We start from the raw sequence: 21,265 nt of genomic DNA, 5'->3' as shown, positions 1-21,265 counted from the left end.
GCAGGCACTTTGTGGGCATGGAATTAGCCTTCCCCTATATGAGGCCCCTCAAAAGCTGCTTACCACAAAGGCCTTTACTTCTGAGAACATTCAAAGCTCTTTTCAGAGCCTTAAGAGGCTTAACTGGACTTGTGAAGTGGAGAAAAAGTCTCTTAACTAGAACTGCCACCAGAGGCATGTGACATGTGGGAGGGGGTACTTGCCAAGGGTCAGTTGATGCCAGCATCAGAAAGATCTCCTTCCCTCTGTCCCCTACCTCAATGAACTATACAAAATGAGTCCTGTGGATTTTGAAGGGATTCCTAACTCATGCTGTAGTTCTCACCAGGCCCTTGTTGGCATGTGAATTGGGGGCAAGTCTCTTAATGTTCAGAAGTATGAAAATAGCTCTGCTGATGTGTAATTGATACACAGTATACCACATGAACCCATCACTGCACTGAGGAGGAGGGATCTGCCATTACTCTTTGTCCTCTTTGTAATCCTTTCCTTTCCCTATGGAACATGAAGAATGGGGGAGGGGCAATGGTCTGAAAGCAGAATTGCTACAAGAATAACCGGTGAGGTTATTTATTCATAACAAACATATTCGCAGAATTGCTGCGATTGTTTAGCTGACACAAGTCAGCGAGAGTGAAGAGAGGAGCAAATCAGAGATGGGAAAGAGTGGGTTCTGCCTGGGAATTCTGTGGGTGAGTCTGGGAGAGCAGGCTTCCTGGTAGGTACAAGTGTACATACACATAGATGCAGTGTGTGACATCTTCATCTCCCTTCTGGCTTGCCACTCTAGAAGGGACTGCATACAGAGGCTCTCGATCTTCAGGGTACCTGTTGGGGATGGTCCTAGTTGCTTTCCTTGTGGTTGTAATAAAGCATCCTGACAGAGCAACTTAAAAGACAAAGGACTTATGGTTCAAGACAGAAGGCCACCATCATGTCTAGGCCACAGCAGGAGGAGGCACCTGGTCACATGGCACCCACATGGAGCAGAGAGTGGTGAAACCTAGTTCTTGCTCACTTTCTCCGTGTACTCAGTGCAGGGGATGGTGCTGCCCACATCAGTAAATTACTCAACAAAATAACTCTCAGGCATGGCCAGAGGCTACATTCTTTATAGGTGTGCCTGAAGGCTCATCTGGATCCTGTAAATTGACAGTTAATATAGTCTCACAGAACATGAGATCATGGTCTGATAGGTCCTCGGTGGGGGATCCTTGGCACCTAGGAAGCTGGGCTCTTGGTGATAGATTTTGCTGCCAATTCATGTTTCTGCTTTGTGTGTGTGTGGTTGTTTGTTTGCTTGTTTGTTTTCTTTTGTCACACTAATAGTGATGCACTTTGGTTTTGTACAGATGTGAACGAGTGCGAAACTGAGAATCCCTGTGTTCAGACCTGTGTCAACACCTATGGCTCTTTCATCTGCCGCTGTGACCCAGGATATGAACTTGAGGAAGATGGCATTCACTGCAGTGGTAATGGGCTGGGCATTGGAGCTGTCCACCTGTTCAGAGATCCGGGGCTGGGGCAAGGGATTTATCACAGGTGTTTCCTCTGGTTTCCTGGTTGTGTGTCTAGCTGGAGACATTTCCCAGTGTCATGGGAACATAACCACACAGAACAAAGATGAGTCACTTCCTGAGACGTGGAGTTCAGTCTTACCTTCCTGGTCATCTGACTTTAATGAGAAGCCAGTGTTTGGATCTGGGATGGAGTTGGTGAGAGCAAGAACTCACTCAGTTTTGCCAGTTGATCTGAGAGTTTCCTATCCTTTGCCAGCACTGGCCTAAAACCTGAAAATGGTATAGATGATATTTATGGAGGACTGTGATTTAGGGGTAATTGATTTTGCTACTATGTTAGAAGGACATTGAGTAAATAAACTATACATATGCATGCACATACTTTGGGAATGTCATCAAATAATCATGGTCCAGCACTAGGCCTGGTGCACAGTGAGCATTAAATTTAAATGAAATGAACATGAAATTTAAATAAATTCCATCCAAGCCCAGGTGCTGTTATTCTCTTCTCAGGCTAGTTTCTTGAGTCCGTTGTAATTCTTTTTTTTTTTTTTTTCTCCCAGAAAGTTAAATTCCTAGATAGTCAGAAAACGATCATGGAAGTTAGAACTTTTTGAAAGTAAGAAACACATTTCATTTACATTTTGTCTGTAGCATCCCATACAACACAGATCGGTGGGCTCATTTGTTTGTCTCTGTGTCTGTCTGTCCCCCCATTCTTTGTAAATTTTTTGTTAAAGGTAAGATCATCCCACCAGCTTTAATGTCCTCTGCAATTGTAAATTAGCTCAGCTCACATTAATAATGTTTCCTGTGATTTTTCAAAATAAAAGCAGGCAGTGCTCTAGGTGTGAAAATTATCCAGCAGAATGGAAAGAGACCCAATCTTGAGTTTCACCATAACAGGGACACACAGAGGCTGTGAATGAGACTTGTTTACTAGCTTCTCTTGGGACTGGAATGTTCTAGGGACAGAGTTCTCAGAAACAAATGGCTACCTCTCCCCAGGGCCAGGCCACCCTCAGAGTCACAGCAAGCAGTTACAGAGCCTCAGCCTGATTAAATACCAGCCCCACATACAGAACTAAAATATCCAAGGGCATGAAAGGCCCCTTTCTTCCTCTGTTTCTACTTCCTTTATGGCACTCCTTAGAGAGTCTGGGCCAAAGAACTGAGGGATGTGGAAAGCTTTGCATTATGGGATGGGATTAGTACTTTCTCTGAAATTACCTGAAATCCCATAGATGTTTATTGACCACTGTCAGGGTCTTGAGGTAGGGACTCTGGAGCTAGATGGATCTGGGTTCAAACTCTGCCTCTGTTAGTCATCACTTCTTCCCATGGAGTTTTTCAGGCCTTGGTTTCTTCCCTGTTAAATAACATGGAGTGGTTGTAAAGACAAATTGGTGTTCCTCAATGCTATGGTCACTTAGTGAGTTTTCCCTAAGTATTAGAGACTTTGGACTTCACGAGGAGCTCAAATCCTTTCTAGTTTGGCAGAATTTCTCTTTTGATCCTAAATGACCTATTTATTCTCCATGGTCACTGAATAACACGTTCTACCAACTTTACTGGGAACCCTGGTCTCAGCAGGCCTTGTAGACAGCTAGAAGTGTCCTAGGGACTGTGTTTTGTGCACTTTATCCTAGATACTGGGGCACTGTCATTCTTAGTTGGCTCTCAAAGCTGGGGTAGTCCCTCTTTGCAGCACCAGATCCCTTGTCCCTGTGTCCTCCCGGGATTTGCTAAGCCATGCTGATCCTAGAAATGAGATAGGGTTTCACACGGAGGAATGGCAATGGCCTGATGTGTACTCCCTGCCAGACACCTGGCTTCTATTTCAGCTTTTCAGTGGAGGGTGGAGCTACAGGCCTTTGTGGGGAAAAAAACTTTCTGGGATTTCTGGAATTGCAGATATTAAGACAAACTAGAGTGTAGTGAGTCAGGGACCCTCCTTCATCCAGTAGGAGGTAGGTTGGGCTTTTCCTTCCTATCCTACACTGAAGCTAACTTTGCTGGGGTATTTCTCCTCGCACATTGGCACTCCCAGATCCGATGATTTTAGATCCTGAGCAGCTGTTACTCAGGGGATGTTACCTCATCAAGTGCATCAGAGTTGCTCTGAGGCTCCACATTCAGATCCATGATCTCCTATTTAATCATTTGATCTATGAACTTGGTCTAGTTGCCGAAATCCTGTGAGCCTCATTTAAAAAAAAAAAATCTTTTAATTCAAATAGTCATAACACCTTCTTCTCAGGGTTGAGGTAGAGATTAAATATGAGACATGTTGAACATTTAATGTGGTGGTTGATACACAGTAGGCCTTGGGAATTGATAGATATCACTACTGACATCTCATAAAGGAGTTAATGAAACCCGCAAACTACACAGAAACGATTGGTGACATGTCACGATGGAGTGGAGCTGGGGACCCCCAGATTTCTCTGCAAAGCTGGCTGAGGATTGGATAATACTGGAGCATGCTAACTCCAGTTAGTGAATTACATCCTAAATCCACCGACTCTTCACCCATGGGCAAGAGACAGCTCAGAAAAATGGGGAGAGGTTCCCTTCTTGGGTAAAGAAAACATTAGTCATGCGATATGTGGGTTCTTCAAAGACAAAGCGGCAGTCTCCTTCATGCCAACACTCTCGGGGTTGATCTGAGCCGTCAGTGGTCTGTGAGTTACAGAGTAGTCAGAGGACATGCCACATGGGAACCAGGGAAAGCAAGTTTTTGGGAAACAACAAATGCAAGAAAAACATGTTTTCTTTGGCGTGCCTGTCAAATGAGGCGCAAATGGGGCCTGTATTGCCAAATTCTGTGTGTGATCAAGAATTGGCTTTTCTGGAATGCCTGCTCCTATGTCAGCTGCCAAGGTCTATGCAGAGTAATGGTAGCATTGTTGGGACAGTGCTGCCCCCTGCCCTCCTCTGCAGGATGGTTCCAGGCTAGCTAGCTGCTGCTGTATCTCTTGTTCTAAGGAACATCTGAGGCAGCCAGGCCACCAGAGGCATTGTACCCGCTCTGCTCCTTGACTCAAATACAGGGAGTAAGCTCACCATCGGTAGATGTGGTCAAGAAGTAAGTTGGCAACCTCGTAGCCTTGAAGTCATTGTCTCTTAGGGAAGAGAGGTAGTCGGTGAAAATAACCAACAGCTATACCTTGTTACTCTCAGATATGGACGAGTGCAGCTTCTCCGAGTTCCTCTGTCAACACGAGTGTGTGAACCAGCCGGGCTCATACTTCTGCTCGTGCCCTCCAGGCTACGTCCTGTTGGATGATAACCGAAGCTGCCAGGGTAAGACTGCCCACAGGGACTGGTGGAGCTGACTCAGGTGGTCATCTGGATGTATCCTCCTGTGGAATCTTGTTGCTTCAGGAAGATGGCAGAGTTGGGTGTGGTTGGGCCTGGAAGATCTGGGAAGGATGTCTGAGTGGATATCTTTCTCTTCTCTCTGAGTAGCCTGTCCTCTGGCCAGGAGAGGGGGGTAGTTACATGTGTCTGTACAATGACCTCTGTAGAGGTAGGTGGCACTTTCTGAGGGATGGTTTCTATCTTGCCAGGCAGATCGACCTCTGCAACCCCAAGAATGACTACTTTGGCCCTAACCAAGGCCTCTTTTAGCTAGGTCCCACTGAGTGTCGGCTTTCTCGTGTTGCCTTGAAGGCAGCTTGTCTAGCTGGCTCTCTCTGACTTCCTAGAGATTGAATACTGGGGTTCCTCACAGGGTCCAGACCCTGAATACAAAATGGCTAAGCCTTCTTGAGATTGACAGTCCTGCACTTGATCCCTTGCAGAATGACTGCCCCTTTATTAACCTTATTCCCAACAACATGTAAGAATTATCCATGGTGGTGACAGACATCAGAAACGTCACTCAAATTACTATGAACGTGGGCTTTTTGGCTTACCTAATCTACTAGCCACACGAAAAATAATATAGACAAATAGATCTAGTCAGTTTTAATGCTATATTTTGTTTAAAGCCATGAGTCCAAACATTTTATAGTTTTAATATATACTCAATATAAAAGTTGCTGATAAGATGCTATAAATTCTTTTTACTGAAGCATAGAGATCTTGTGTCTATTTCCTGTTACAAGCACATCTCAATTTTCACTGCCCATGTTTTGAGTGCCCAATAACTGTGTGGAACCAATGGCTGCCATATTGGATGACAAGATGCAAGTGGCTCTCACTCTTATCCTCCCCCTCCCCCACATAGCTGGTCCAGGGCTAACACCATGCTTCTCCTCTACCCTGCATTTCAGATATCAATGAATGTGAGCACCGAAACCACACGTGTACCTCACTGCAGACTTGCTACAATCTACAAGGGGGCTTCAAATGTATTGATCCCATCAGCTGTGAGGAGCCTTATCTGCTGATTGGTGAAAAGTAAGCCAAGGCTAATCCTTGGGAAGTGGAAGGGAATGGGGACCTGGCTCAGGAGACTGTCAGTATCTTATCAAGGAGCTTTCCTGAGCCAAGGAGTCAGGAGATCTGCTCTAGTCAAGTTTCTGAAGTCCTAAAGGCAGACCAATTACTAAATCATCACATGGCTAGTAATAACATTGAGAAGATAACTTCAACCATTTGATTTTACTGGGATGTGTTTTGCAGGCCTGGAGTCCTCTGTGTTTCTTTTCTTTCCCCTTACCCCCGCTGCTGGCCCATCTCTGTTCCTCATCCTGCATGGAAAGCATACGTGCACAGCATACAGCACAGACATGTACACCTTCCCTCCTTTCTACCGTCAGCTATGAGCCCCCTCCCCTCAGCAACTGCAAACCCTCACAGTGGAGATGAAGGACTGGATCAGCCACAGCCATCCCATTCTTCTCTCAAAGAAGATTCGGGGCTTACAAGTAAAATTCCTGCTGTGATTTAAAAAAAAAATGGACCAAAGATGAGGACAAAGTCAGGCCTGGGGGCTCCTTGAGAGGTGTTGTCATGTGTTGCTATAAGTAGTACTTCCTAGAAATTCTTTAGAACAGGGACCTCCCAGTTTCTGATTCCAGATCCCCAAGTAGCCCAATAGAGCACTAAACCACTCTCCATGTTTGGGTCTCTCTGGTTCGGGAACTGATGTTGTCCAACTGGCAGGCTTGATCAGATGCTACTAGTGAAACCTCTGCCCTGAAAAAGCTTGGTAACTTCCTCCTTCTAAGCCCCAGAGCCACGTGATGGCCATCTGCTTCCAGCTCCTTGTCTGCTCAGGAGTCCTGTACAGGAGCACTGCCAGCTGGAACAAGGTGTGTTCTCACCTTGACCAACACCCAGTGGGCCCAGCCTCCCCGAGTTTGTGCATATACTTCCTCCCAGATGGAAGGCATTTCTTTCATCTCCTCGTGGCCAGACCAACTCCATCTTTCAGTTCTCTACTCAGTGCCCCTCTCCCAGCTGTTCACGATCCTCTTCAGCTGGGAGCCATCACTCCCCTTTCCAATTTTCTTTTAGGAAACAATTATTTTCTCTCTGACATGTGACATTTTAATGTGATCATTTTGGCATCAGGGCTATTTTGACTTGGCTGCTCGCTCAGTTGCAGTCTTAACAACATGATACTTTGATGATTCTCTGTAGTCTTTTGCTTGTTAACTATTAGTGGTGCTCTGTTTTGTGCTGGGCACTGTAGCTTAATGGCATGTGGGAGAAGGTACAGTAAAGAAACTGCCAGCATAGCAGCTCCATTATGGGGCAAGGCTTTTACCCTAAGAGGAAGAACATATCCAGTGACAACTGGAAGAGCCCAGAGCAGAGAGAAAGAGAAACAGATTGGACATAGCCAGGGCAAGGGAAGCCAGAGTGGGAGAAAGAAGTGGAGGTAGCAAGAGCTAGTGAGAGAGCAGGAGAAAGCATGAGAGAGTGTGACCAGAGGGTGGACATATCCTGCAGAGAAGGCAAAGCTTCAGGGAGGGACTCCTTTTGGGGACAGAAAACCTGTTCCACAAGTTCCAGAGGAATGCTTGCTTTTATCTAACCACCAGAAATCCTTCTACAGTCCAATTTGTGCTCATTTCTGGCTATATGGGCTTCCTGAGACCACCAAAAGTCTAGGAGTGGAGAAAGACAGCAAGCAGATTGGCTAATGAATGAATACATAATGGCAGACTGAGTGAGGAGTTTATAGACAAGGAAAGAGGAAGTTGGACCTGTTCTGGGAATCTAAAGGCCCCACTGAGAGAATGACCTTTGGATAGGGTGAGAAGTTGAGTTGACATTAACTAACAAGAGACTGGAAGAGCAGAAGGGAACAGCATGTATAAAGGCAATTAAAGCCAGGGTGGCCTTAAAGCCTACAGGGATCACAGGAAGTTGAGCTCCTTCCCCATAGGAAGGGTAAAGAGAAGTGGCCTGAGAAAACTGGGGGCAGGGTGGACAAATCCAGAAGGTTCATTAGAGTCCATAGACGCTAAAACTTAAGTTCAGTTTTCACTCGGGCTTCACCGAGGGACCACTGAAGAGTGCAGGAGACCGTGTAACCTGACTTAGCTTGACAAAGGGCAATCTGTTAGGGGGCCATCACAGAGACCCAGGTGAGAAATGAGTGACAGAGTGGCCAGCACTGAGGGGTGAACACTGTTATTTTTAGGTCATTGTCCCTTAACTTCCAGTCTACCTGCAAACACTGTCAGTTCCACTTCCAAAATAAATTCTAAGCCCAGATGCCTCTTTGCATGCACCTCCAATTGTGCACGCTGTCCCATGAGGGGGGGGGGGAGGTTCAGGAATGGAGGAAAGATGGATAAGTCAGCAGGTGTCTCTAGTAGGCATTCCTTGGCAACAGATGCCTATGGCTTTCTGTTGGGTTATGTTATTCCTAGGGTTAGAAATTATCTGCTTTGTATTATAAATATTTGTGTTTAAGAATTGTGTATTTCTAAACTGCTTGAGGACACGGATGTTACTTAATGTTGAATTTCTGAAGTGTCCAGTGAGTTCTGAGCTCTTAAATTATAGTCCATGCCTGCTGAGCTGAGCTGAGTGCAGCAGAGAATGTGAAGCCATCCCCGAAAACCATCGGCCTAATATAATTTTTATTTTTATTTTTTTAAAAAATGTATATGGGTATATTTGCCTGCATGTTATCTGCCATATGCATGCCGGGTACCCAAAGAGGCCAGAAGAGACCTCAGATCACCCTGGCAATGGACTTACAGACAGTTGTGAGCTGCCATGTCTTGGAATGGAGTGAAGATAGATTGTGAGCTGCCATGAGGGTGTTGGGAATCAATCCTGGGTCCTCTAGTAGAGCGACCAAGGCTTTTTAACTGCTGAGTGATCTCTCCAGCCTCCACTTTTAAATATTTTTAATACATGTCCTTGACTGGGAAGTGAGGGCTATATGACCATCAGCACATGTCTGAATATATGACGCATACGAAGCATACCGGAGAATGTTCCAGGGTTCTGATGACCAGAGATCCAATTACATTCTTTAGTAGCCAGATTACCTGATGCCAAGAAAGCTACGATCTAGGAAGCAGATCTCATCTACATTCTAGGAAGCCTTCAGATTAAAACTGGGAGTAGAGGTGGTCTCCTGTTACACCACTACATGATGAGAGCAATTTGATTTTGTTTTCAAGTGAGGGAGGAGGCACAGCCAGTGCCTGGAAACTCATATGGTTTCTCTCCTGTCAGCCGCTGTATGTGTCCTGCTGAGCACACCAGCTGCAGAGACCAGCCATTCACCATCCTGTATCGGGACATGGATGTGGTGTCAGGACGCTCCGTTCCTGCTGACATCTTCCAGATGCAAGCAACAACCCGATACCCTGGTGCCTATTACATTTTCCAGATCAAATCTGGCAACGAGGGTCGAGAGTTCTATATGCGGGTAAGAGGGAGTGTGAACCATGGCTGCCATGGTTAACAATGGCTGCCATCTTTAACAGTGACTGCCATCTTTGACAAAGGCCACTGTCTTTGTGCGTGTGCATGTGCACGTGTGCGAGTGTGTATGTGCATTCTCGAGAGTGAACACATGTCAAGGCCAAAGATCAATGTTGATTGTCTTCATTCTATTGCTCTCTACCTTCACCCTCTATCTGGTGATTTCTATCTTTAATCTTCTTGCTATCTGATGATTTCTATCTTTAATAACAGCCTTGTGTGGTCTAGTCTACAGCCACAGTCACATTTCATGGAAGCAGGTATATATATGTGTGTGTATATATATATATATATATACACACACACACACATATATATATATGTATATGTATATGTATGTATATGTATATGTGTATATATATATATATGTGTGTGTGTGTGTGTATATATCATATAGGAAGTGTAGAAAGAAGAGAGGAGGTATGAGCCCAGTGCTCAGAGACTCTTGTCTATTACTTTCTGCATGGTCTTCCTTCGTGTCTCCCAGGAGCTTTGTCTGTGAAAGGAGAAGTTAGGCCATGACAGGTTTTAGTTTCAAAACTATGAAAAGGACTTCATTCCTTTGCTTACACATTTATTTACATTTTGACAAGTATATTATAACTTACTATGCATATTTAATAGCTGAAAATACAGCACTAAAAAAAACCTATGTCCTCACTCTCCTAGTACGTAAATGTCAGCAAAAAAGAATAAAAAAAGCGTAGTTCTCAGGTGTGGACTCCACTGACTTTACAGAGTGAGCATTGACACTTCTAAAATCTGAACTAGTTAAAACGAAATATAATGTCTTTCCTGGCACTTGTCACATCTCAAGTGCTGCTTAGCACCTGTAGCTATGCTATGAAATAGCTCAGATACAAAACACTGTAAAAAGTTTGAAAACATGATAGCACATGTCCTAAAATGTGTTTACTTTGCATAATAAATTATGTACCTTCAATACTATGCCATGTGTATACCTTTAATACTATGCTGTGGGTATACCTTTGTACCACACCATGGATATATTTTTAGTACCATGACATTCACATGACTGGACTTCTCATCTCTTCAGTCCCTGGAATGACTTACCTACACTGAATGGCCTATAACCACTTTTGTCATATTGTAGTATGCATGTAACCATTGTTGAGGGAAGGTTCTAGAGCTTCATCTCTATAGACAACCTCTTTCAGATGGTGAAGCCAGAGTAATATCTACCTGAGCTCTCTGCATTGGCAGTTGGAGACAGGGATCCCTCAAATTTACTGGCCAGCCAGCTTAGCTGAATTGGTGAGCTTCTGGCTCAGTGAGAGACCCTGTCTCAAAAAAGAAGTGGAACCAGGCATGATGGTATCCCTTTAATCCCAGCACTCAGAAAGTGGAGAAAGAGGTAGATGGGTTTTTGTGAGTCCAGGCTAGCCTGGTTTACGTAGCAATATCTAAGTCATCCTGGGCTATAGAGAGACCTTGTCTCAGAGGGGAAATTGGTAGAGAGCGATTAAGAAAGAAAAAGACTCTTGATGTTGTCTTCTTGTTTTACATGCATGTACACACATATGCATAACACTTACATGTACATGAACACACACACACAAACACATGTACACAAACATGATGGGATATTCCTTTCTGTGGCTCTTGTAGCAAATGACCCCATGGTAGCTTAAGACAACAGAAATATTTTTCTTTATACTTTTGGAACTCAAAATGTCTGAAATTATTTCTGCATCTACCCCAATGCATTGCAGGGCTGTATGTCCCATGTCTAGAGGAGAAGCGTTTCCTATGTCTTCTAGTTTCTGGTGATCACTGCACGTCCTGTGTCTCAGGATTTCTATTGCTGTGATGAAACATCAGGACCAAAGCAAGCTGGTAGCAAAGGGTTTATTTGGCTTAACTTCCTTCCACATTATAGTCCATCATTGAAGGAAGTCAGGGCAGGAATTCAAACAGGGCAGAAGCCTAAAGGCAGGAGCAGATGCAGAGGCCACTTAGAGATGCTGCTTATGGCTCACCCCCTAACAGTTTTATCAGCCCTTCTTATAGAACCCAAGACCACCAGCCCAGGCACCACCCACAATGAGCTTGACCCTCTCCGGTAAGTCACCAAGTAAGAAAATGCCCTACAGGTTTGCCTACATCTCATTTTATGGAAGCTTTTTCTCAGTTGAGGCTCCCTCCTCTCCAGTGATTCTTGCTTGTGTCAGGTTGACATAAAACTATCCATCACATCCTGACTGTGGCCTAGTCACGCCAGGCCACTTATACATTATTATTCCTGCCTCCATCTTTGCATATGGCTGAGTACCCTTTGCCATTCTCTTACAGAGAGCCTTGTGACTTAGGAACACCAGTTTCCCTGGGTTCAGACTCTTAACATCATCTTCAAAATTTTTTTTCTTAACACTATTTACTTCTCACCTGAAATGAAACCTCATGGTCACAATTTGGTCCACTGAACCCAGGAGCCTGTATATGATCCTCTAGAGTCACCATTGGGAACAGGCCTATGGATGTTTTATATAGTTAATTTGAGACCTATTCAAGGGCCTATGACAGAGCCATATCTCTGAACGTCATGCTTGCCCCTGAAGCTGTCAATCTTAGGGAGTAGTGTATTCTCACTCGTCCCTAAGACATTATCTACTATCAGCAGAATCAGGTCATGTGTGACCACCTGACTTGTGGAGCTAGTTTAGAGCTGGCTCAGACCAAAGCAGAAGGATCAAAGGCTTGGGGAGAAGTTGGCAGAGGTAGTGGAGGACTTTCTGCAAGATGAAAGAGATGAATGGATGGTACATGTGTGTGCATGTGCATGACTGCTTGTGTGCATACATGCATGCATGCATGTGTGTGTCTATCCTTCCTTGAGCTTATATGCACTGGTATGTGCAAGAAACTCACTCCTGCCAAGTCTTGATGGGCTTACTGTAAGCCAGCCCATCAGTGTCCTTCATCTGGAAGCACAGGAGTCCTAGTTATGGGGCAAAGAGATGGCTCTCTCCCGTTAGGGATTTAAGACTTCATTAATTCTTGCCTCAGTTAAACTCCAGCCCCAGGCAGAGCAAGAGCTCTGTAGAGGCTTCCCTGTCTAGGCAACAGGTCCTTCCTTTGAATGCCACCCACTAAAATCCCCCAGGCCCCATAATCACTCTGGTGACCAGCCTGAGAGGTGCCCAGGGATGGTAGAAAAAGGAGACTACCTTTTAGATGGAATGGCCAGGAGAGAGATCCCATTCTTTGGAATTTCCTCTGGGCCTAGACTGTTAGAGTAGCTAAGGAACACTGGACACTGAGCTCAAAGCTGCATGTAGCTTCTATCTCCCTATGACCAAGAAAGACCTGCAAGCTCTTTTTATTTTTATTCAGAAGAGGCATAGAAGCAACAAAGGGACACAGGCCTGCCATAAAGATAACCAAAGGGTCTTAAGGGTGGGGGAGGAAGCCAAGATCTCCAAGACTGCTCCTGAGACCAGACAAAGGTTTGGGTGAGACTTGGGGAAGTCACAGGGCTTGAGGGTGGCACACTGAAACTGATGGGATCAACGGGCTTATGAGCATAACACTGTCCAGAGCTCAGAACCTTGCTCAGGAGGCCGCTCCCTTTTGTTTACTGTGATGGGGCTAAGTCCTGTTCCTTGGTCTTCTCCAGTTTTCCCCAATCCTGTTATCTTGAGCATGTTATCTAATTGCTCGCAGTTTCAATTTCCTGATCTCTAGAGAAGATCCTAATGTTATTTGCTTTAGGATTAGCTGAAGTCATTCACTTAGCATGGCATCTGGAACACGGGATGACTTTGACAAATGTGAAAGGCTGAGGGGAGGGCATGAACCTGCTAAGCACTTTGCCCATTTTCTCCCCTGCTGCCTCAAACTGTGCACACCTAGGCGACATCATCTCAGCTTGCTTCTGTAAGACTCTAGGAATGTTCCTTGACAACTGTCCTACTGTCTCATTCTCTTTCACCAAAGTCCTTGCTAACTTACATAGAAACTACAACCTCTGTATCTTTCAGTGTCAAGTTTCTGAATGTCCCTGGTGAGGCAGTCCTTACGGCCCCTTTCTTCCTCTCTCAGCAAGGATAGCACTACTTTTTGGATTCTCTAGGATTAGAGGCAGGGTGCATAGATGGTGAGATGGACACAGGGTGAGATGGACAAACAGGGTCCATATCTTGTCACTGTAGCCAGAAATCATGCCTGTTCTGAGGAAGACACTTAAATCCTTGCTACATCATGTTGGATGCTGCTGCTGCTGACGCTTATTATGTCTATGGGTGTTCCACTTACCATTTCCCTGTATGGGCAGTAGAGTCTCTGACTGGCTACTTGCCACATCAAACCTCTCTTTCTGGCATTATTGTCCACATAGATTTTCGGTGGTAAAGTTGGCAGGTTGCCCCGGCAACCTGACCAGCAGCCATTACTCAGGGCCTGGAATGTGGGGTAGTTTTGACTTATTCTTCTAGTGTTAAGGTCTAAGAAGAACATCCTGTTGCAATGGAAAGCATTTAATAAGTGGACACTGCTGTTGCCACTGCTACTGCTACTGCAGTTTTAAGAAAGAGAGCTTGGAAAAGTTGGGAATGCTACCCAGGCAATTGGAGCATCATGTGGCCATTCAGGTTCTCCCATACTGATGTTCATTGGTTTTTATAAGAAGCACTTGGGAGTAGCATTCTGTCAGTAGACAAGCCATATTACATTTGCAATTACACACGCACACACACCCATTCACATGCAAACATATGCATGCATGCTCACAAGTGCATACATATACACATGAACATATGTTATATGTACAGACCCAAGGATGCATGCACATGCGTCTCTACAGGCATAGCCTGTGGGGTCATATGAGCAGTCTGTCAAGAGCTGAACCTTGGACAGAAGTCTAAGTCTAATGCATTAGTGTTTCTCACAGACACCTTCAGGACAAGGTCCTTAACACCGTTGGCCTGCCTTGAAGCAGACAGTACAAACTGACAAAATGAATGAATGGGTGAATGTTGTGGCTATTTTCCCGCACAGCTGTCCCTGCTGAAGTCCTGGCCCTGGGCTCTGAGTTTGAAAGGGCTGAGAAGGAAGTCCGCATAAGGTACCTGCACAAGGAGGTACCAATTATGTGTATGCTGATGGAAATACTGAAAGCTGGTGCCAGGAGGAAATTGCATGGCTGTAATGGCTGATAGCCCAATGGACAAGGCAGGCCTAATGCTTGGCCCATACCTGCCTGGCAGCCCCACCTCTGTCACACCAGTGAGCAATCTTGGAGGAGGTGCCAAGCTTTGTGGGGAGCCCTCCCTCTATGGAGACAAAGTAAATGCTTAGTGTACCTTCATCCAGGCCAAGTTCCTTGATTTCATGGAGTTTGTTCCATTCATTTTCTGGGTACTGCAGCTTCTGAGAAGTGATAATCCAGCCTGTCCATGTTCTCACTCATGCTGTTTCCTCTGCAGACATCTGTATCTGTCTGTTGCATTGGTCCTGGGTACCTCTATTGAGGGCATCACAAGGGAGAGGACTCAAAGTCCATCATCTCTTCTGATAATTGTTGAATAATGAAAAAGAGGTGGAGGTTTACAACCATCATCTCTTCTGATAATTGTTGAATAATGAAAAAGAGGTGGAGGTTTACAACCAGGCAGAAAAAATGAAATGGAACTCTCCAGCTCTACCCCTGGATGACCCCAATCAATTATTTAACCCACTAGGCCTCAGTTTGTTTGTCCATAGAATGGAATAATGAGCTATACCTTTAGGATAATCCTTACATAAGGGCAACTGGCCCCCATCACACCCTATCCCAGAATTTGGTGCTTTTAGGTCAGCATTTTAAAATTATTTATGTGTCCACCAAGTACCCGGCAACCTGATAAGCTACAGATCCTAGCTCAATAGATCTTTGGTGAGCCTAAAATCCATGTTTCTAAACAGTGGTACCACACTGTATTCTAGGGATGCAGAGATGGACCAAGGCTGCAACACATGTGATTATATATAGTAAGACATTCATTCTCTCAACATACAGTAATAATTCACTCATGTGCAAAGCTAAAGTCCTTGTGGCAGGGTCTGACTTAGATTTGGGACTCAGAGAAGGCTTGCCTTAGGGAATGATCTTTCAGGTGAGACCTACCAGGTAAAGAGTGGGCAAAGCTGAGAAAAAGTCCAGCACCACTGAGGTGCTCAGGTGACCTAGCTTCACGGAAGCAGGCTAAGACAGCATCCTCACTGAAGTTGCTGCCACCAGACATCTCTTCCACTAACATCGTATCATTTTTGACTAGTTCCCCTGGTTCTGTCCACAGCAAACAGGGCCTATCAGTGCCACCCTGGTGATGACACGCCCCATCAAAGGGCCTCGGGACATCCAGCTGGACTTGGAGATGATCACTGTCAACACTGTCATCAACTTCAGAGGCAGCTCCGTGATCCGACTGCGGATATATGTGTCGCAGTATCCGTTCTGAGCCTCTGGCTAAGGCCTCTGACACTGCCTTTCACCAGCACCGAGGGACGGGAGGAGAAAGGAAACCAGCAAGAATGAGAGCGAGACAGACATTGCACCTTTCCTGCTGAATATCTCCTGGGGGCATCAGCCTAGCATCTTGACCCATATCTGTACTATTGCAGATGGTCACTCTGAAGGACACCCTGCCCTCAGTTCCTATGATGCAGTTATCCAAAAGTGTTCATCTTAGCCCCTGATATGAGGTTGCCAGTGACTCTTCAAAGCCTTCCATTTATTTCCATCGTTTTATAAAAAAGAAAATAGATTAGATTTGCTGGGGTATGAGTCCTCGAAGGTTCAAAAGACTGAGTGGCTTGCTCTCACCTCTTCCTCTCCTTCCTCCATCTCTTGCTGCATTGCTGCTTTGCAAAAGTCCTCATGGGCTCGTGGGAAATGCTGGGAATAGCTAGTTTGCTTCTTGCATGTTCTGAGAAGGCTATGGGAACACACCACAGCAGGATCGAAGGTTTTTATAGAGTCTATTTTAAAATCACATCTGGTATTTTCAGCATAAAAGAAATTTTAGTTGTCTTTAAAATTTGTATGAGTGTTTAACCTTTTCTTATTCATTTTGAGGCTTCTTAAAGTGGTAGAATTCCTTCCAAAGGCCTCAGATACATGTTATGTTCAGTCTTTCCAACCTCATCCTTTCCTGCATCTTAGCCCAGTTTTTACATAGACCCCTTAATCATGCTTTCTTAAGAGTTTTTACCCAACTGTGTTGGAAGACAGAGGTATCCAGACTGATTAAATATTTGAAGAAATCTTGTGTTTGGTTAATTATGACTCCATGGATAATTTAGTGCTTGGGGTTGGTTTTGATCTATGCAGTGGCTTGGAAAGTTCTCTGAGGGGCTGAAACCTCCTTCATAACTGAATCAAGATGGCAAAAGATGGGGAACTGAGAAATGAGGATGGTGGAGAAGTGAGGGCCAGCATCCACCCCAAGATTTTTTATAGATGCTTTCTTATGTGGTCTGTTGTGGGTTGTCTCCAAGGGCAGAGGGCAGAGGGCAGAGGACACAGGACACAGGGCCAAGGATACTAAGGATACAGGCCAGAACATACTCAAATCCCTGTAAACCAGTGAGTGGCCCCTGACCCTCTGTAGAGGGAAGCCTGATTAAGCAGGAACCATCCCCAGAAACTGTTGCTATTGATCCTGGGTGGGGCCTGAGAATCAAGATTTGTTAAAGAGGAATAAATAGCAAAGTTGAGGATGAAATGTCAGAGGTGGGGGGAAGTGGCTAGTGTGGCCCAAGTTTGGGTTACCTTGCCTTCAGCACCTGTATAGTTTCTTCCAGAACTTTTAAATCTTGTCATCCCTTCGATGGTCAGGAGCTCCGGGTTTCTCCCCAGGCAGATGTAAAGAGCACAAGGCACAGAGAAGAGATCAGGTTAGATGGCTGCCCACATGACATTCTCAGGAATGGATAGGAGACAACAGGAGGAGAAAATGTGTTCCTTAAGACCCGAAGACACACCTGAAGGACCAGGCTCCTATCCTACCTCTTGGTGATAAATTCCTCCAAGATACCCAGGTCTGTACCCTGGACCCCCAGGCTAGTAGGCAACAGATTAGGTTTTTTTTTGTGTGTGTGTGTTTTGATGGTAGGCATAGACTGTGTGTGTGTGTTTTGTTTATTTGGTTTTTTTGAGACAGAATCTTTCTATGTATCCTTGATTGGCCTCAAATTCACTATGTAGACTAGGTTGGTCTTGAGTTTAGAGATCTGATTTCGTTTACCTCCTTGTGCTGGGATTAAAAGTGTATACTACCCCCAAATCCATAGGCTTTCTTCAGCAGAGGCAAAAAAGCATTACCACCTACATCTGAGCAGCCCCAGCCTTTCTTAACCAGAGTGTGTCTCACGCCACAACACATCTCTGCCTCACTTTTCCCCCCTAACTAAAACCAAGTCCATTCTAAACCATGTCCATCAGTGAGCCTTCTGGCAGGCTCAGGTAACATTAGTAACACCTACCCAGGTGGCGGAGAGGATTCTATTTGGAAGCTTGGAGAAAGGGACAAATCCCTTCAGCTAGGCTTTCTAGAGCTCAAGGCTAGAAGGCACCCTCTAATTCAGGCATCCTGAGTTTGAGGAGTCTTAGGAGTTAAGGACAGGGCAGAGTAGAGACGCTAAGTGCCAGCACTCAGAGCATCCACAACCATTGGCCCAGGCTCAGCACAGCATGGGCTCAACTTGCGTCACACAGAGGCTGAGGAGCTTGGCCTTGTAGTTTCTGAACCCATTGCTTTCCAAGGTGCTATATTTGGAACTAGACTCCGAGTAAGTCCTTAGGGTTTACTTTTTAGTTGTCATTGTCTAAATGTGGCTTCCTGCTTCGAAGAAAAAAGGCACCCAAAGGCTCCACAAAAGCAGGCTCAAAAGGCCTCTTGGCCATTGGATTGCTCTTTCAAAACATCACTGATGAGTTCAGTTTAAATGAATAAGAAGCATGTAGGATGAATTTATCTTAAGATACACTTGGGCCTAGAAGTTCAAGAGGAGAATGGCCTGTGGCAGAGTGTGTACTGGAGGACCAAACCCAAAATATTCAGAATGGTTCTAGAGGCTCCCAGAACCCAAAAGGCTGCTTGTTTTACCCACTTGTTGGAAACAGTTGGATTTTTTTTTCCTCCCATGGCTAAGGGGGCGGAGGTTGGCCTGCTGGCAGAATTACAGCATTGTACTCTAAAGTGGGGTCTAGTGGATTGGCTGTTTTGGAAGCCCTAATATATCAGGGCTCTCCAGGCTCGTCTCTTGTCAGTATGGCTGCATCCTGGAGCTGAAGTCTTCCAAGTCAACCCTGGTTCCATCAGATCCCAAAGAATGAAGCAATCTATGAAGAGAGGGTACCAGACAAAGATCCAAGACACCAGCCCAAATCCTGTGTTCCCACCACCTGACTGACTGAGTTCCCCACAGGTGAATACTTCCATTTAGCTGCTTCTGACTCTAACGTTCTCAGAGGCCCCAGGATGTACTTTGGGGATGACAGCCAGCATTTCCATTAAAGTGCAGTTTTGGAGTTTCACAGAAGCGTGCCAATCTTAACACACTTCCTAATTGGCACAGAATCCTTCTACCTGTTACCCTTCAGGCTCCGGTAACACACTCAGTTTTTCTTTAGGTAACAGTCTTGGACTCAGGAGTGTTATTTGCCCAGATGGTGAAATGTTTAAGGAGGTCTGATTATTTCATTTTCAATGGTTTAAATGTATTTTTGTGGTCTCAGTGTGAACTCTACTGTGCACAAATTGTTTATTCTGAGCCAAAGAGCCACTCAGAGAGACTGACTGCAAGACACAGGGGCGACTACCATTTCTTCTCATCTTTCCAGATGAAATCCAAGTGGTAAAAGGTCTTCACTTAAGAGAGTACCATGCTTTATTGTTTACAAATGTTTTTCCATATTCATGAGAGTAATACATGTATACCATGAAGTATGACCACACTCCTCCCATTTCTCCTCTCTTTATTCTTCCAATCTATCCTCCTCCCAGCTTAGTGTCTTCTTTAAAATTTTTAGTTTTGATAACCCACAAAGTCAAATTAGCATTGCCCACATGTGCATGGTGTTCAGCTCTCTACTGGAGGATGGGAAATCTACCAGTAGCCACACCCTAAAAGAGGAATGATTCTCCCTTACCTGCTCCAGCAGCTATCAGCTGCCAGTAGCTCCCCAATACAGATGGGGGCTGTGAAGCACCTTTCTTGACCTTGCTGAAATTTCAACTGGCTTGCCCTTGTACAGGTCTTGTGTAGGTCATATCAGCTGCTTTGAGCTCATTAGTGTGGTAGCCGCATTCTGACTGGAAGACAGCATTTCACAGCTCTCTTCCTCAGCTTCAGGCTTTTCCCACCTCCTCTTCCACAGAGAAAGAACTTAGGTTGAACTTATTGCTGGACTCAGAACCATGGTGCACCGTTCACTGGGGACACATTTATCTGACTATCTATGAATCACCAGACAAAACTAGAACATGACCTCTTTTAGTTAGAGTTTAGTAATTACTAAGCCATATCTATTTTGTACAACCAAAAACTCTCATGAGCATTCATGGGCATGCATTTGAAATTTATAATAAATGCCCTTTGTTTGAAACCATTAAATACATTTAATAGAAAACCAAAATACATGGCATGTAAAAAAGTTTCTTTTGGGTTGGTGGGGTGACTCAGTGGATAAGGGTGCATGCCTCCAAGTCTGATGGCCTGAGTTCAGTCCTTGCAGTCTACGTGGTAGAAGGAGAAAACTATCTTTGAGAGCTACCATCTAACCTCTGCAGCTATATCCTCATCCATACACATACATGTAGGTTCTCCAGGAGCCACACATGTGTGCTCAGACAGACAAATAAGTACATGTTAAAAACATTAAAAAGTAATTTGTTTTTTTATTTGGCCTGTGATGCATTCTGATATTTCTCTCCTGCTCTAAAGTGAGACTTTAGCTAAACTCTTGATTGGTTCTAGACTTGTTCATATTCACCGCCACACCAGCAAACATACACATTGTTCTTTACATAGAGGTTTTTGTACTGAAATTTCTTAGTCCCTTTATTTAGCAGATGTTTGGAGTCCTCAAGGATAAACTAAAAGATGCTTACCAAACAAACCAAAAACAAAACAAAACAAAATCCAGAAAACACACACACACACACACACACACACACAAACAAAAAACCAAACCAAACCAACCAAACAAACAAAAAAACCCAAAACAACCAGAGGCTCCGGAACGAAGGGATGTACAAGAGTCATCATCAAGTGTATTTCTTGAGAAGACCATCTTCACTCACATCTCCGACTTGCTAACAGGTCTTTATTATGACTCATAGCCAGCATCTAACACAGAAATAAACTATGGCATGAGAGGGTAAGTGTCAACTTGCAAGTGAGCATTGCTGGTGTCTTACAGTGGCTACAGCACCTTAGCAGGGCCAGCAACAGCAGCACCCTCCCCTCCAAGGAATTTGGAATATTCTTGATCGGAAATGTGAAAATGAAGGCAGAAGTATACTGCACATAGATGCAAATGCAAACACTACAGTGACATCCATTGATGAAGATTCTATTCATTATTAACATTGACCCAGGGCCAGAGAGCTATCAGACTGGTCGATTTCACTTAGAAATCATTCTGGTTTGGGAAGAAACGTTATGGTTTGAACCTAGACCTTTTCTAATTCTTTTCACATTTCTATCCAAAGAAAACTTTTGACCTTTCCCCTTTTATTATTTCTCTCTCTCTCTCTCTCTCTCTCTCTCTCTCTCTCTCTCTCTCTCTCTCTCTCTCTCTCTCTCTCTGTGTGTGTGTGTATAATGTACAT

General features: G+C 44.7%; 1 protein-coding gene across 4 annotated transcripts in view; it reads left to right on the top strand.

The window, feature by feature from the left end:
• Fbln5 (fibulin 5) overlaps nucleotides 1-20,063 on the top strand; it is a 72,555-nt gene extending 52,492 nt beyond the window's left edge. For 2 of the 4 annotated variants that reach the window (NM_011812.4, NM_001361987.1), the window contains exons 7-11: nucleotides 1,353-1,472; nucleotides 4,704-4,826; nucleotides 5,801-5,927; nucleotides 9,177-9,372; nucleotides 15,725-20,063. In NM_011812.4, coding sequence (NP_035942.1) covers nucleotides 1,353-1,472; nucleotides 4,704-4,826; nucleotides 5,801-5,927; nucleotides 9,177-9,372; nucleotides 15,725-15,886 — 728 coding nt within the window. In that variant the 3' untranslated portion in view covers nucleotides 15,887-20,063. The remainder of the gene's footprint in view (nucleotides 1-1,352; nucleotides 1,473-4,703; nucleotides 4,827-5,800; nucleotides 5,928-9,176; nucleotides 9,373-15,724) is intronic. The other 2 variants (XM_006515866.2, XM_006515865.4) reach the window with 1 other exon arrangement.
• The last annotated feature ends 1,202 nt before the right edge of the window (nucleotides 20,064-21,265 follow it).

This window comes from Mus musculus, chromosome 12, assembly GCF_000001635.26.
Source record: "Mus musculus strain C57BL/6J chromosome 12, GRCm38.p6 C57BL/6J".
Lineage (NCBI taxonomy): Eukaryota > Metazoa > Chordata > Mammalia > Rodentia > Muridae > Mus > Mus musculus.
Note: the sequence above shows the minus strand (reverse complement) of the source record. Positions and strands in the feature narration are given on the sequence as shown.